This window comes from Littorina saxatilis, linkage group LG4, assembly GCF_037325665.1.
Source record: "Littorina saxatilis isolate snail1 linkage group LG4, US_GU_Lsax_2.0, whole genome shotgun sequence".
NCBI classification, from domain to species: Eukaryota; Metazoa; Mollusca; class Gastropoda; order Littorinimorpha; family Littorinidae; genus Littorina; species Littorina saxatilis.
In genome coordinates, this window is record NC_090248.1 from 24766344 (window position 1) to 24782133 (window position 15790).

The 15790-nt window shown below is 40.8% G+C and overlaps 1 protein-coding gene and 1 long non-coding RNA gene across 3 annotated transcripts in view; both read left to right on the top strand.

Moving 5' to 3' along the window:
- LOC138964300 (lysine-specific demethylase 7B-like) overlaps window positions 1-5477 on the top strand; it is a 36103-nt gene extending 30626 nt beyond the window's left edge. For both annotated transcript variants that reach the window (XM_070336213.1, XM_070336215.1), the window contains 4 exons: window positions 772-858; window positions 1851-1966; window positions 2793-2967; window positions 4780-5477. In XM_070336213.1, coding sequence (XP_070192314.1) covers window positions 772-858; window positions 1851-1966; window positions 2793-2967; window positions 4780-4859 — 458 coding nt within the window. In that variant the 3' untranslated portion in view covers window positions 4860-5477. The remainder of the gene's footprint in view (window positions 1-771; window positions 859-1850; window positions 1967-2792; window positions 2968-4779) is intronic.
- A 25-nt stretch (window positions 5478-5502) lies between these two features.
- Window positions 5503-14810, top strand: LOC138964302 (uncharacterized). Its single transcript, XR_011455069.1, has 3 exons — window positions 5503-10723; window positions 10785-10942; window positions 11430-14810. It is a non-coding gene; the product is annotated as an uncharacterized lncRNA (long non-coding RNA).
- Window positions 14811-15790: the final 980 nt, after the last annotated feature.

Consider the following 15790-nt stretch of genomic DNA (forward strand, 5'->3'; position numbering starts at 1 on the left):
TTTTATAGATATGTACGCCTGATTTAATCTTCAAATTTGTAGAATTTTTGAGTCACTTGAGAAAAAGTGACTCTATGTAATCGGTCAGTGTTAGTCTGTCCGGCCGGCCGGCCGTCCGGCCGTCCGTCCGTAGACACCACCTTAACGTTGGACTTTTCTCGGAAACTATCAAAGCGATCGGGCTCATATTTTGTTTAGTCGTGACCTCCAATGACCTCTACACTTTAACGATGGTTTCATTGACCTTTGACCTTTTTCAAGGTCACAGGTCAGCGTCAAAGGAAAAATTAGACATTTTATATCTTTGACAAAGTTCATCGGATGTGATTGAAACTTTGTAGGATTATTCTTTACATCAAAGTATTTACATCTGTAGCCTTTTACGAACGTTATCAGAAAAACAAGGGAGATAACTAGCCTTTTCTGTTCGGCAACACACAACTTAACGTTGGGCTTTTCTCGGAAACTATAAAAGTGACCGGGCTCAAATTTTATGTGAACGTGACTCCCAGTGACCTCTACACTTTGACGTCTGCTTTGGTGACCTTTGACCTTTTTCAAGGTCACAGGTATGTCTTGAATTCTTCAGGTATGCATTGTGTTGTGAATAGCAATTTCTTCCTGTCCATCTGATGCCTCATATAATATTCAGAACTGCGAAAGTGACTCGATCGAGCGTTTGCTCTTCTTGTATATATAAGTATGCCTGACTTGATAGTGGTTACATAAAGACAAAAGAAAACGTAAAATGATTTTACTTTTGCCCTGCAGTGTACCCATCGTTTGAGCTGTCGGACGATGAACAGCTAGGCAGCAAGCCCAAGGTTCAGGAGAAAGACGACAACTGGAATCCTAAAGGTGAGGCTGTGTGCTGACAAACATTTTACACTGCATGTCAGCCTGGTCTGCTTGCCACTTGCTGTCATGTTTGCCATTGGAATCATTGAAGCAAAGGGCTAGCTCAGGTGGTAGAGCACTGGACTTGTGATTCTAGGGTCACAAGTTCGAATCCAGCCGAGACTCAGAGACTGTATCCATGTCCCACCCCCGTGTCACCAGTGGCGCTTAAAAGACCTTGGTCATTCTGCCATAAGGGCAGGTGGCTGATTACACCTAAACACGCACACACCTGGGCAGCGCAACTCTTGTTGCTGCTAGCTTTCCACTGGGAGGGAGCAGCCCCACTATCCCAGAATTGGGATAATTGAGTAAATGAAATAAAAATATCTAAGAAACAAAGGGATGTAAACGCTGTAGATATGGACAACAACTGTTAGTAAGAGTTATGCTGAACTAGTCTCCTAGCACATGAGAGAATAAGAAGCATTGACATGAACTCCCCTTTCATCCTCAAAAGGTATGATTGTCGCAAGTTCAGATATTCCTCATTCTCTAAAGCTACGTTTCCATTTAGCGGAGCAACGGCGGTGACAAAAACGCGATGCCACTAGCGACTTTCGCCGGAATATGGAAACATAGCTTTGGGCATTCAAACTAACACATGTGTACTGGGAAATACACAAGAACCAACTTTTATCCAGATATAGATAGACCAGATATAGTCCTTAGATCTAATCTTGAGAAAGGAAGCAAACTAGCATTGGTCTCGGATAGCAATATTAGTTGAAGAGACATTCAAAGCACAATAACCAACCAACTAGGTACAGACTGTGATTTAATTAATAAACACACACATACAAACTTTGTTTGATAATTGTTTCAGTACTATATTTTCTGTGGTTAATCTGTTTTCCTCCAGTGAGTAGCATGTATGTATATCTCTGAGCCATAGCTACTAGACACAGTGTTAATGCAGTCCTGATTTTACATGTTGTGATACTGTGTTTCAGCGCGGGTAGCAGTGCCAACCAAGGGGGAGGAGAGGAGTCACAGGGTGGGGGTGAAGAATCAGGCCATTGCAAGCGGTCTTGCTGCTACCGCCAAAAAGTTGTCTGAGGCTCCACCGGTAAGTTCTTCGCTTTGCTAGAGATGGAAGCAAGGGCATAGTCCTGAAGTAACCCCATGGAAGTGACATCACATACTGAAAGAAGAGCGACTGTGTGAGATTCACTCAGTAAGACCGTGAACCTCACACGTTGCTAAATCGAGTTATTGTTGAATCAAATTGTTTGTCGAAAGCGGACAGAGGGGATAGAATTATTGGAAATGACGAAGTTCTTGTGATTTGAAAGAAAACTATCAGTCAAGTTCAATCAATCAATCAATCAATCAATTAGTCTTATATCGCGCATATTCCGTGGGTACAGTTCTAGGCGCTCTGCAGTGATGCCGTGTGAGATGAAATTTTATACGGCCAGTAGATTGCAGCCATTTCGGCGCTATTTACCTTTCACGGCCTATTATTCCAAGTCACACGGGTATAGGTAGACAATTATTAACTGTGCCTAAGCAATTTTGCCAGGAAAGACCCTTTTGTCAATCGTGGGATCTTTAACGTGCACACCCAATGTAGTGTACACAGGGGGAGGTTCGGACACCGAAGAGAGTCTGCACACAAAGTTGACTCTGTGAAATAAATTTCCGCCGAACCTGGGATCGAACTCACGCTGACAGCGGCCAACTGAATACAAGTTGTTTATGGTGTGTTCATTCTTTGGGCAGCAAGAAATGAAACAAAGTACAGTGGAACGTGTGTGTGACAACCACCCCAGGGGACCAACAAAAAGTGGTCCTTGTAGAGAGGTGGTCTCAATGGAAAGGTAAATTGGATAGGGAGATTTTTTGGGGCCTTGTTTTATTTGATGATCGTCTGGTGTTTTCTTGTCGCACAGGTGCCCAAAAAGCTGGGCAAGAAGTCTCCAGGGGGAAAGGGCAAGATCGTAGAGACGGAGTTTGAGGTCAAGCCATTGCCGGGACCGTCCACGGATTTCATGGGGGCAGGCAGCGCCTTCAGGCCTGGGGTCAAGCGCGCTGTGGACAACACCCCCGCCACACCTCCACCTAAACGTGAGTGATATGTCTTTAACCTGCGTTCAGACAAAATTGGTCAGGGTGGGGAGAATGCTAGGAATTGATTACAGTGGAACCCCCCTTTTATGACCATTCAAAAATCTAACAAAAACAAGTCTTGAAAGGAGGGAGTCTTAAACTGGGGGTACATTTACACAGCACTGCTGTGGACTCTCACAAAAGTACATGAAAAGAAAATCTGTGAAAACAGGGTCTTAACAAGAAGGGCAAAGCCCATACGACTCACATGCTTGACCTTGACATGACCTTGACCTTCAGGGTCAAGGTCAAATAACTAAACCTAGCAATGACATCATACACTAAGAACTGCTTTACACATTTTTCCTACCAAAATACATGTGACCTTGACCCAAGGTCAAGGTCATCCAAGGTCATGCAACACAAAGCTGTTAATTCAAGACATAGGAAGTACAATGGTGCTTATTGGCTCTTTCTACCATGAGATATGGTCACTTTTAGTGGTTCACTACCTTATTTTGGTCACATTTCATAAGGGTCAAAGTGACCTTGACCTTGATCATATGTGACCAAATGTGTCTCATGATGAAAGCATAACATGTGCCCCACATAATTTTTAAGTTTGAAACAGTTATCTTCCATAGTTCAGGGTCAAGGTCACTTCAAAATATGTATACAATCCAACTTTGAAGAGCTCCTGTGACCTTGACCTTGAAGCAAGGTAAACCAAACTGGTATCAAAAGATGGGGCTTACTTTGCTCTATATATCATATATAGGTGAGGTATTCAATCTCAAAAACTTCAGAGAAAATGTGAAAAATAGCTGTTTTTTAGACAACATTTATGGCCCCTGCGACCTTGACCTTGAAGCAAGGTCAAGATGCTATGTATGTTTTTTGGGGCCTTGTCATCATACACCATCTTGCCAAATTTGGTACTGATAGACTGAATAGTGTCCAAGAAATATCCAACGTTAAAGTTTTCCGGACGGCCGGTCGGGTGAGTACATAGACTCACTTTTGCTTCGCATGTGAGTCAAAAAGGAGGGAGTCTTGAACTGGGGGGGGGGGGGGGGGGGGGGTTCCCCTGTAGTTGATTTAGAGTAAAGTTCTGGTCAAGATGGAGTGGAATGTTTGGTATTTCGGGGTTGATGTGGAGTAATATTGTGGCCAGATTTATGGAGTAACATTCTTGCCAAGGTTGCATAGTGAAAGCCCTGCAGTGATAGTAAGTAGAAGGCTCAATGTCTTCATTGTATACTTGACGAATGGAATGATAGACCAGAAGAGTGAACAATCAAACCCCTAAAGAGGCCTCCATTGGTCAGGGCCAGACCAAATGAGTTGTAAGGGGGAGGGTTCCTCCTTTTTTGGGGGGGAAAATCAGCTAAGCCACAAGCGCGCGCCTGCTTTGCAGGCGCGCGAACTAGGGGGGGTCCGGGGGCATGCTCCCCTGGAAAATTTTTGAAAAACGGTTAAAATCTGTGCAATCTGGTGCATTCTGGGCCTTGTTTTGAGGGTTAAGAGCAGCATTGTTTTGGTGCTAAAACTAGTAAAAGTCAAAGCAAGGTACATGCTTTTTCCAGGGGTGGGGTTCCGGATCTGGCCCTGAAATTGGTGGAAATGTGCATGTTTCTGTGAGTGTGTGTGTGTGTGTGTGTGTGTGCTGTCCTTGGACTGGTGAGAACAGAATTCTTTTGTTTTTCAACTTAGTTAATCTCACCCACAGTCATTTTGTTGTTTAGATTTAGTTTTCTTTCTGTGTGTGTGTGTGTGTGTGTGTGTGTGTGTGTGTGACGTTATTATCATACATACCTTGTTTCTTTTCAGCCAAGAAACCCAAGAAGGGACAAGCCACAGCCAAGCAGAGATTGGGCAAGATCCTTAAGATCAAAGGGATCTTTAGATGAGACTCAAATAAAAAAAAGCCTATTTGGACCAATTCTTCACCCTTCATTCAATCACCGCTAACCTGAGCACGGACGAAATCTCAAAGTTCTCTCCAGGACCCGCTGTGTGTTGTGATGTGACCCATCCAGGAAAACTAAACACACACACTTACACAGTGCCTAACTTGGGGGAAAAGCGTTGAGATGCAATATTGTGAACAGGAAAATGTGCCAGGAAAAAAAGGAGGTCCTACAGGGGTACCTGTCTTTTGCAATATTGTGAACAGAAAAATGTGCAAGGTAAAAGAGGAGTTAGTACCTGCCATAAAAGGCCAACACTCTTGGGACCAGCGGGAGTGTCCCTACATTGCAGGTGGCCTATCGTGACAGGTATATTATGAACAAGAGGTGTCCTTTTGTGGGAGGTGTCCTCTCATCAGAGGGGCCTGACATCACAGGTACCATTGTAATTAGTTAGACAAGTGAGCGAAAACACTGCCATGGTCTGCTTGGTGAAGTAACCAGACTGAAGCAGATGCCTTGCAGATATTATTGTATGTGCTTCTTAAAATGTTTGAAATTAATAATTGTATAAAATGCGTCTAAATTATGATGACGGTTGAAGCCAGAGGTGGTCCAGGGGAGGAAGGGGGGGGGGGGGGGGAAGAGTATTAGAGGGGGGTGTGTGTATGTATGTCTGCTGTGTGCATGTCTTTAAATAAACAGAGTAAATCGGGTTTGCAGCATGTAATTTCTGGTCTCAGGACCATTTGGTGCCATTGCCAACCAAGTCTTGCAACAGCTTCTGTTTTATTTCTTCCACCAAAATTGAAATGAATTTCACTATGGATATTTTTGTGCATGACAGGATTATGCAGAACGTTTGTTGTTTGCAGTTTACCCTGTCACCTAGTTATGACTGTCAAGAACTTTGTGCTTGTAGTTTCAGTGACACTTTAACTACATTACCTTGTGATTTTGCAAACATTTTGACAAGTCTACATAACTGCCCTTTTTTTTTTTACTGATTTGCTAGATTTGGTGTTGAAGTTTGAAATACTAGATGCTGTAATTTGTTTGAAAGCCATGGACTCATTGAAGCGTAACCTTTTTATGGTTACGCTGAGAGCCCTTTAGGGACGGCTCGGTTACATGAGATGTATGTACGGTTTAACTAGTCACTGCCTGATTGGAGCAGTAAATTATTTATCTTTCACGAGAGATGGGTACGTTTTGGACTATATATGTATGTAACCAGATTTGGTGTGTGACAATTTCAAAGAGAAGAATGTGTGTAATCTTTGGTAGAATCAGAAAGTTATAGTTGATGATTTGATTGAAGGATGTGAATGCTCTGTGAATGATTTTTAAGTGAATGTCACTGGCAGAGAGCAGGCTGTTGATACTGTCTGGAAGGAAGTGTGCAGTGGAGTGCTGAACAGTGAAGTCTAGTTTGGATCTGTACATGCATTCTGCAACTTTGTGAAGACAGTTGAAGCCTTACGGAATGTGTGAAATCTTGCCGGTGTGTTTGTGTGTGTGTTCACTCTGTGTGTGTGTCAGTGTGCACAGTGTGTACTCGCATAGATGCTAAGTTCAAATAGTGCAGATCTTGCTTTATATCTCTTGCAGCCCTATTTTATTTTTTTCAAGATCTGACCCCACCTTGTGTGAACTGGCTCTTTGTGCTTTGTCACACTTTCTCAGGACACATGACAAAAGTTGTTCCCATTCAATGTGTAACGCCTTAGATGTATATTGCGTCAGTTCCTCGGTCCTGAATGCGATGTTTGAGTGGCCTTGGGATATTTTAGGGATATCTTTCTGCCCCTTTTGAAAGTGTCAACAATTCTGATTGTTGAATTTGAACATTTGAGAAATGCATGTTTAGATTATGATACTGTTTTGAGAACACAGGTTAGCTTGACTTTTTATAACATTACTGAGGGAGCTTTATTGAAACCCTTCAGCCTAAGGTATGAGTGCAATGTACCAGCAACCCATGTTTGTTTTAGGTACTTGCACGAATTTCACGACTTTATGTACTTACTTTAAACCAGGCTTGCTGTGGGTCATCATTTTTTTTCCTGTTTCTTTTAATTTGTATCTGTCTCTTGACCATACCCCATTACCCCTCCCCCTTCTCACGTATTACATCTTTTGGGTCTTTTGTTTATCTTTTTTGTGTGCAATTGATGACATTTTGTATGTTGAACTGTGGAAGGCTTACAGCATGTGTATGTGTTCCGTGCATGCGAGTGTGTGTGGAGTTGAATACAGTAAATTTGGTTTTAAGCTTAACTCATTCGCGTTGTATCAGACTTCTTAATCCGACAGCTGTGCTTTGTGTTGCCGGCACCTCGGATGTTACGATCCGACGTATGTAACAAATTTTTAGTGGTGTGAACGGCCCCGCTGACCAAGGGAAACAACCCCCACAGTAAACTTCTGCCTGTCTACAGTGGTACCATTCATTTTAAACAGTTCCTTCCCTTCAATTGTTGGGATAATGTTTGATTTTTTGACGGTGTGCAACCCACGTGTTTTGACTTTTCCAAGATGGCGGATGGTTCTGCTACAAGACGGATTAACTTGAAAAGAGTGCTAGAACTTGTTATTCAGGACGGTTCTGATCTTGACCTTAGTGATGATGATAGTGGAGATGATATTTTATATTCTGGTGACGAGTTTGTGCCAATGGACGATGATTTGGGTGATGATTCGGACAATGAAAGTGTCGATCATGACATTGTGTATGATGAACCCATGACATAGAAATTGTTTTTGTTTTTTTGCTTCAAAGATGTAGTTTGACTGGATGTGAAGATAACAAAAGCTATGTTCTTTCAAATGTTTCATATATTTTCTGAAAGAGCAAGTTTCAAACTATGAAAAAATGTAAGGTAGGTAAGGTTATCTTGTGTTGTTGATTTGTTTATTACTTTTTTTAAATGGGTCAAAATCGTGCGCCCGGAGGGAACACGGGGGACAATTTAGATGCGCCCTGAATGAGTTAAGACTGGAGTGGATGCAGTGCTATTTATTTCAGCATTTTGTACATTTCCCTCGGAGGATGGAGACGCTTTTATCGTTCAATGTTTGGTGTGCAAGCCATCTATCTTGCCAGAAAATGAGTTAGAAGCCAGTGCCAGTTTTTGCCCTGTTCTCTCCGACTTGTGCATTTGATGGCTCATTTTCAACAAAATAATACCCTGGCATTGTTTTGAGTAGAAAAGTTTTTAAGTGACCAATGGGTGAGCTGTCTTGACAAACTCTAATCTGTGTCAGGCATGTTTGAGAGTATTATTACCCTGCGGTGAACATCTGATGGTTTGGTTTGACAAATTGTCCACTGAGAAGGGTTCATAAGCAGCAACCCCTGAACTGCATGCAGCCAAAAATCCAGCACTAAGACCGTGTTTAGTACACTCTCTCAGATGTTGATAAGATGATGTGTGTGAATGAAGAAATGTGTGTATGATGGGTAATTGCAGTGGTTTGATGATTTGTGTGATGTAGCACAAAAGTTTGAAAACTGGGTAGTTGCAGGGATGTGTAAGGATTGTGTGATGTGGCATAAAACTAGGTAGTTGTGAGTCTGTGCCTGGTTGTGCATTCTTTCGATGAAATGAAAAACCAAATGTGAATATGCTTGTAAATAGTGTGTAAAAAGATTTGATGTACCAATGTTATATTGCCAGGTTTGATGTAAGATGTTGAATTACATGTAATTGAATGCCAGTATGGAGACTTCAAGGCAGCATCATTTCTAATAACCCTACACAGAACTTGTCAAAACTAAATGTTCTCATTTTTAGATTAAGCCTATTGTGCTTCGAAACTCAAACATTCACTGATGTATGCAATCTTCCATTAATAAAAAAAATTTCCAGAAAAGATCTTGGGCAGTACAATGCTTTTTTTTTATTGGTAACATTTTAAAATTGCAAGAGATTTTGTGGTCACTTTCAATTTCATACTCCGCCTATACCTTTTCATCACACCAGCACTTGTACAAAGAATCTGTACGTAACTGATTTCTGATTTATTTTTGTGGCCTGTCTTCATGGGAGAAAACTAAACATGGCCTTGTTTGTGTTGTCTTTTTCCCTCTGTTTGTGTGAGAAGTTAACAGCGTTATTCCCCACAGCAAACATGACTATCATTATCAGGGGTGGGACTCTTCCGTGGACAGAACTTACGAATTCCGCGAAAGTAATCTATTTTTCCGCGTCCCATTTCATCACAGTATCTATAACTTGTTGACTGAATGATATGGAGAGAAGTGAAGATGGAACAGAACACTGGAGGCTTGAGAGTTAAATTGTGCTGACTGAAAACTCCTGATAACTAATAGTCATTTTGAGCTTCAATGCATTGAATCCTACTATTGCCAGTATTGGATTATGGATACATGGTTCATTACGTAAGTATGCACCATTACAATGTTACAATTGTTGTGTGAAAGTGTGTTGTTGGTTGTTGTTGGTTTTTTTTTGGGGGGGGGGAAGGAGTGAGGAGAATATCTTTTTCACCTGATCCAAACGAGTTGAATTTTAGTCTCAGAATGCACCAGATTACAAAGATTTTAATGTACCATTTAAAAAAAATTGGGGGGAGCATGCCCCCGAACCCCCCTAGAAAAAAAGGGATTTCTTCTTTTTTCATCACAAGAGTCCTAGCCCTGCAGTATAAAGGGAGAGTATCAGCTGGTCACTTGCATTTTAGCACATCACCAGTTAATGTTCCTGATAGGGTTAGAGGCCTTTGTGTACGTAAAAAAAGCGTTTTCGTTTGTCCCTTGTACAGTTATGCTACCAACCTCAGATTTTTCTAGTTGGTGTAAGGAAGATTTTATTGCTGAGTTTGTTGCAGGAACCTGTTGTTGCTCGTTAAGTTCTGTTAATCACTTCTGCCCCACCCGTTTTAAGAACCACCTTGGTTTTAGACTACCACTGTGAACCGGAGACAGACTGCTAACATTGATGTACATTTCGTTTTGGTTTTGCGCGCTTGGAGTAGCTGATGAAACTGTGTTTTGCTCATGCTGATTTTGTTGTATCATGCAAAGAATGTGAATTGTTCTCATTTTGCACATAGTGTGAATTTGTTTCTGAATTTATTCTTTTGGAGGTCTGGGTGTTTTTTTTGACGTTTCACATACAGTGGCAAGTGTGCAATGTCTGGACCGCAGAATTGGCAGGACTGACTCGATGTGTTGTGTCTTCCCAGCTTGCGCAAAGCATCGGTGCGAAATGACAAACATTAATTGGTGTAAAGAATTAATGATTAATGCGCGCTATCTCAACTTGATACTGTTCAAACAAATTTACTTGAGTTCCTGTTTAGCGCTAGCGACATCCATCAATGAAGTGTGGAGATTCGCTTAAATTCTGGCTGAGAAATTAAAATTGAAGAGTCAAAACTTGAGATCTAAAGGTAACCGACTGGAATCCATGCATTAAATACACAGAATCAATCTTTGCTGTTTGTATCATAGGAAAGAAACGTTTTTGTTTTATTTTTATTATCATTATTGTTTTTTAATGTAAAGGAATCTTGTTGTCAAACCCTGTGAAACAATACCTGTAAACCACCTCTCTCCCTCCTCCCAACAAGAACAGTTAAAAGGATTTGCTGGGTTGAATTCAGAGAAAACAATATGAATATGATGAATGAATGATGATACCGTCCTCAGAAATTACTGTGTTGGCTTGAAGGTCGTTATTTGTTGACCTTGACAGTAGATTGAACAGAATTTTGACATTGGATTGATGATATTTCTGACACTGAATTGATTGCCGTTGGAAAAACTTGGACTTTGGTTTGAAATTGTCTAAACATTTGAAGAACTAAACTTTGATTCCTTTCCATTGTACAGTCAGGTTAATAACTTACTTACTTACTGCCTTTCACGCCTGGTGGCGTGTAGGGCAGCGACATCAGGTTAATAAACTGGTTATTAAATACTTTCAGTCTCAAGATTTACATGCCGTTTTGGTCAGCATTCTTCAACCATTTTAAACAGACAGCTCATGCTACAAGTAAGGTCTGTGCCAATCAAGCATACTTTTTGTTGTAACCTTTTAAATCAGTTGGTAATGGTAACAAACGGTTTGTTTGTTTGTTTATTTGTTGCTTAACGTCCAGCCGACTACGCAGAGCCATATCAGGACGAGGAAGGGGGGGATGAAGGGGGCCACTTGTCAAGCGATTCCTGTTTACAAATGCACTAACCCATTACTTGTGTCCCAGCAGGCTTTAGTAAAACTAAATTAATACCTACTGGAAGATTACCAGTTTCCAGTATGTTAAAATAGGCTTAACCTATCTACTGCTGGACTTACATCAGAACACTAACAGATTAAACTATACATGAATCGCGAGACAAGCGGCAAGAGAAGAGATTTTTGGAAAAAATACAGGTGAATGAGCAAGAAGGCAGAAAAAAGAAAAGAATTCATGAAGAAAAAGAGAGCATGACAGGAAAGAGGAACCAAAAATCTACCTAACAGCAAACTAGAAAGCTCCTGCGGTTCCAAAAACAGGAGGGGCTTTTAATTTCATAACCGCAGTGCCCCACTGCGGGAGGTAACAAACGGTTGATAATGCATTATTTGATTGATTCGTTGTCGGACAAAGGGTTAGATTTTAATTATGGTATTAATCCCTCAAAAAAGGAACATGACTGGCAGGGGAAAAAAAGGTCATGCCTGTAAGAATACTTGTACAAAAGATGGAGTGTTTTTGAGAGTTGCAGTCCATGAACACTGAAGAAGAAGAATGGTAAAAATGATACCAAAGAGAGAGTTTGGGTCAGTTTCAATGCCACAGTACACGTAAATACAAAGTCTTGTTGAATACCATGAGGATAAAGTGGGTGGACATTAGAGTGGGCGACTATTAAAAATCTGATACATTACTGGATTAATTCGTTTTTCTCAGTTGTTTAGCTAAATGCCTGTAAGTTTATTTCCTTGGAAGGCAACTTTGTTTGACAGACATAACAAGGCTGTTTCTTCATCAAACATGACAACATTATTCAGTGATCATCAGTGATCATCATTGAAGACATCAACATTAAAAAAAATGTTTTTGAGTTTTGAAAGGGCAGCTTTAGTAGTACAGGGTGTAGTGCACACAGATTCATACTGTATTTTGTTTTAGAAACAATTTGCCATGTAATAATTATTATCTGAAAGAACCCAGGCAGCTAAAGTTGGAAAACGAAAATTGTGTAAACAAAAAATGTGTACAAATCATGTTTATTTCTCTGTGTATTTATTTGTGTACTATCATTATTATGGGTTTGGTTGTGGTGAAGGATGTAGCATACATCATTATTTATTCACTAGTCAACTTGACACTTTATACTTCACCATAGTATTTGCCCACATTTGTCTGTACAGAGGAACCCCCTTTTAAGACATAAACAAATCTGGAAAAAAACAGGTCTTGAAAAGGAGGGAGTCTTAAAATGGGGGTAAATTTGCAGAGGTTCTGCACAAAAAGTCTGAAAACAGGGTCTTAAAAGGGAGGGAGTCTTAAATTGGGGGTTTCCACTGCACACACACACACACACACGGAATTCATTCAGCACAAAAATACTCTGTGTAAATATTTCCGATGTATGTCACATGTGGATCATCCTTCCAGCAGCTTGTATTTATAAATATTTCTTACAGACACTGTCCCTGAAATGTTTGCATTTGCACATATATTCCTCGTAGATTGTCTATCCGTCTGTGCCAGCAAGAAAAATTGCCATCCCCTTTTTGCCCGTATCATGTGTCTATGGGCATACATCTGGCCGGCAGTGTTTAAATATTTGCCTTGTCGGCATATTTTGCCATCCACGATTTTTATTTTTTTTAAATATTGTTTTTATTAACAAGCAGAAAAGTCTTTGTAATTATCAATGTAGAAATATAACTTACTCCATAATTTAGTTTATTATTGGCAAGTAAGCAAATCAAAGAGTCAATGTCATGTTCAAGGTAGGTTGTTTCATAATTTTTGTGAAACCTTTTTTGTTGTTTTAGAATTGAATTGAAGGTGAGAACTACAGTATTATTGTCACACCATTAACTACCATATATATATCTTCTTCTGCGTTCGTGGGCTGAAACTCCCATGTACACTTGTGTTTTTTTTTTGCACGAGTGGAATTATACGTGTATGACCGTTTTTTACCCCGCCATTTAGGCAGCCATACGCCGTTTTCAGAGGAAGCATGCTGGGTATTTTTGTGTTTCTATAACCCACCGAACTCTGACATGGATTACAGGATCTTTTTTGTGCGCACTTGGTCTTGAGCTTGTGTGTACACACGGGGGTGTTCGGACACCGAGGAGAGTCTGCACACAAAGTTGACTCTGAGAAATAAATCTCTCGCCGAACGTGGGGACGAACTCACGCTGACAGCGGCCAACTGGATACAAATCCAGCACGCTACCGACTGAGCTACATCCCCGCCCACATATATATAATTTAGGTTTACTTTCTTTTATAACCAAACAAGGCATCAAAGCCCTTTTTGAAGTATTTTTTAAGAAATGCCAGTCATGTTTCCACACTCAGTAATACAGTGTTCTAGATGGTCGAACGTGTAGCAAAGACGTGTACATGTACGTGTAGATATTGCGTCACCCATGACTCACTTTTTTCTCCAATGTTCCAAATGCATACGTTGTTTTGCTACCACCAAGACTGCAGATCTTGGCCAACGCGTGACGTAAAAACTAGATTTGATGACGTTACCTGTACACGTCCTGAAAAGTGCCACATCTAGATCTTGCTATTTTACCCACCGCACAACAGTCACCAACTTTCATCAGAGACAGTCATCACAACTTAGCGAAACATACGTAGAAGGCCTTGTACACTTGTTCTTTCAGTTTCGTTCCTAATTTTACCCCAGAGCATGTTGCCGAAAGTACGCTTTTCAAAGAGTTTTGTTTCTCAAAAGTAACATAAAATTGATTCAATATTTTCTATTTTCAAAACATATGTGGAAGGCCTTGTGTACCTGTTCTTTCAGTCTTCATAATTTTACCCCAGAGCATCTTGCCGAAAGTACGCTTTTCAGAGTTTGATTTCTCAAAAGTAATATAAAATTGATTCAATATTTTCCAAGGGCTCAGATTTACTGCAGATTTAAGATTACACACGTGCAAAACAGTCGACACTCGGTGTCACCAGAATTATGCTTCTGAAAAAGAACATGCAGCGATTCAGTGTTTACTGAGGGCTGGACATTACTGCCGGTCAAAGTGTTTGCCAAGGCATTGCATACTCACATTCTTTTGTAAGAAAATTTAAATGATCAGTGACATTTTTTCTCATCTTTTAAAAAAAATTCAATTTGTACAGCCATTTTTCCCCCAGACTGATTGTAACAGTTGTCGTCTCTGCCTGAGTCAGTTGTAAAGCAGTTAAACACACTACTGCTGTGTTTTGCTGATTAGAAATAAAGAATACAGGCCAGATTAGTTCCATCATTAGTGCATCTTCATTATCATTTCAGTGACATAAACATGATAGGCAGCAGCTTTAATTCTGTTTCTCATCACCTTCATCTTCATTTTAAAAAAACATCGGAAAACCTTGACATTTTGTTCAAATGACTAAATCAGCATTGCGCACTTTCATGAACACTTTAACACACATATATCAAACCTGCATAATTAATTCAACCTTTGTCTACTGGAGTATTTAATAACAAAAGGTTGATAATTATAAAAAGGTTTAAACAAAAATGTCAGGGTGTCAGGCTTATGTTAAGAACTGTGAGTCTGCTGAGCTTGATTTTCTTGTTTATGTTTACTGTATGCTTTTGTTGTAAACCATTACCACCACCAACCACTGTGTTAGTGTTTGACACTACTTAATTTCTTGTACAGATAGCTGACAAAGAGTAAACCTTCAGCAGCCAATGCTGACATTTGAAAAGTAAACTGAAAGAAAATGAAATTGTTGTGGAGTTAATTGTGAGAGAGTGTGTGTGTTTGTCTCCAACCAACAGCTACTTGCCCAGTGCAATCAAGAGAGCATGGAGACCATCGTCACAAGAAATGGATCGGACATGTCTTGCGAAGACAGCAGGACAGTATCACCAGGACTGCCCTTCACTGGACACCAGAGTGAAAGCGGAAGAGAGGAAGACCCAAGAACACCTGGCGACGAACGGTGGAGGGAGAACTGAAGACCCTGAACCAAACCAGAGACTGGCCCAGAACAGACAGGAGTGGAGGCCCTTTGTTGCTGCCCTACATGCCAACCGGCTTAACGGGCAGTAAGTAAGTAAGTGTGTGTTTGAATATGCTTGAAGAAGGGAGTAAGCATAGTTTTTAACAAAAATAAGAAAGAAAAAAAAAACCCTTTAGCACGCCAGCGGCCATTTTCGTTGCCCAGCCATTCCCCCCCCCCCCCCCCCCCCCCCCCCCCCCCCCCTTTGCCAGCCACTAGCGATTTGCGTCGCCAGCACAAGGCTTGTTCGTATGACCAACTTCTCGTTCGTATTTGCATACGAGAATAACGGTATTTTTAACGGCACTTGAGCTTTGCAATGAATTGTGTATCGCGGTGAAAAAAATGACAGTTCGTCAAGTCACAGTGACAGTTACGAAACGGAATTTACGAAAGTACAGATGGATACAAACAGTGGCTGGTCCAGTTTAGTGAAATGACAGGACCAGCAAACATTACCGATAATCTGACTGCATAGCAAATGCTTGACTTGCTTGTCGAAGAGACACTGCGTAGAAACTGACTCTAATTCAGTGCAAAGCAAGCCAGTGTCAAAACTGGCAGTGACAAGACGTAAAAAGTTTGCGTGTTCGGAAATGGCGACCTGTGGATCTAGTCATGGAAAATGTTATTGAGGCTCATGGAAAGTCATGGAATTTTGTTTCTAAAAACCAGTGGGGACCCTGGAATGCTTACAATTGTTG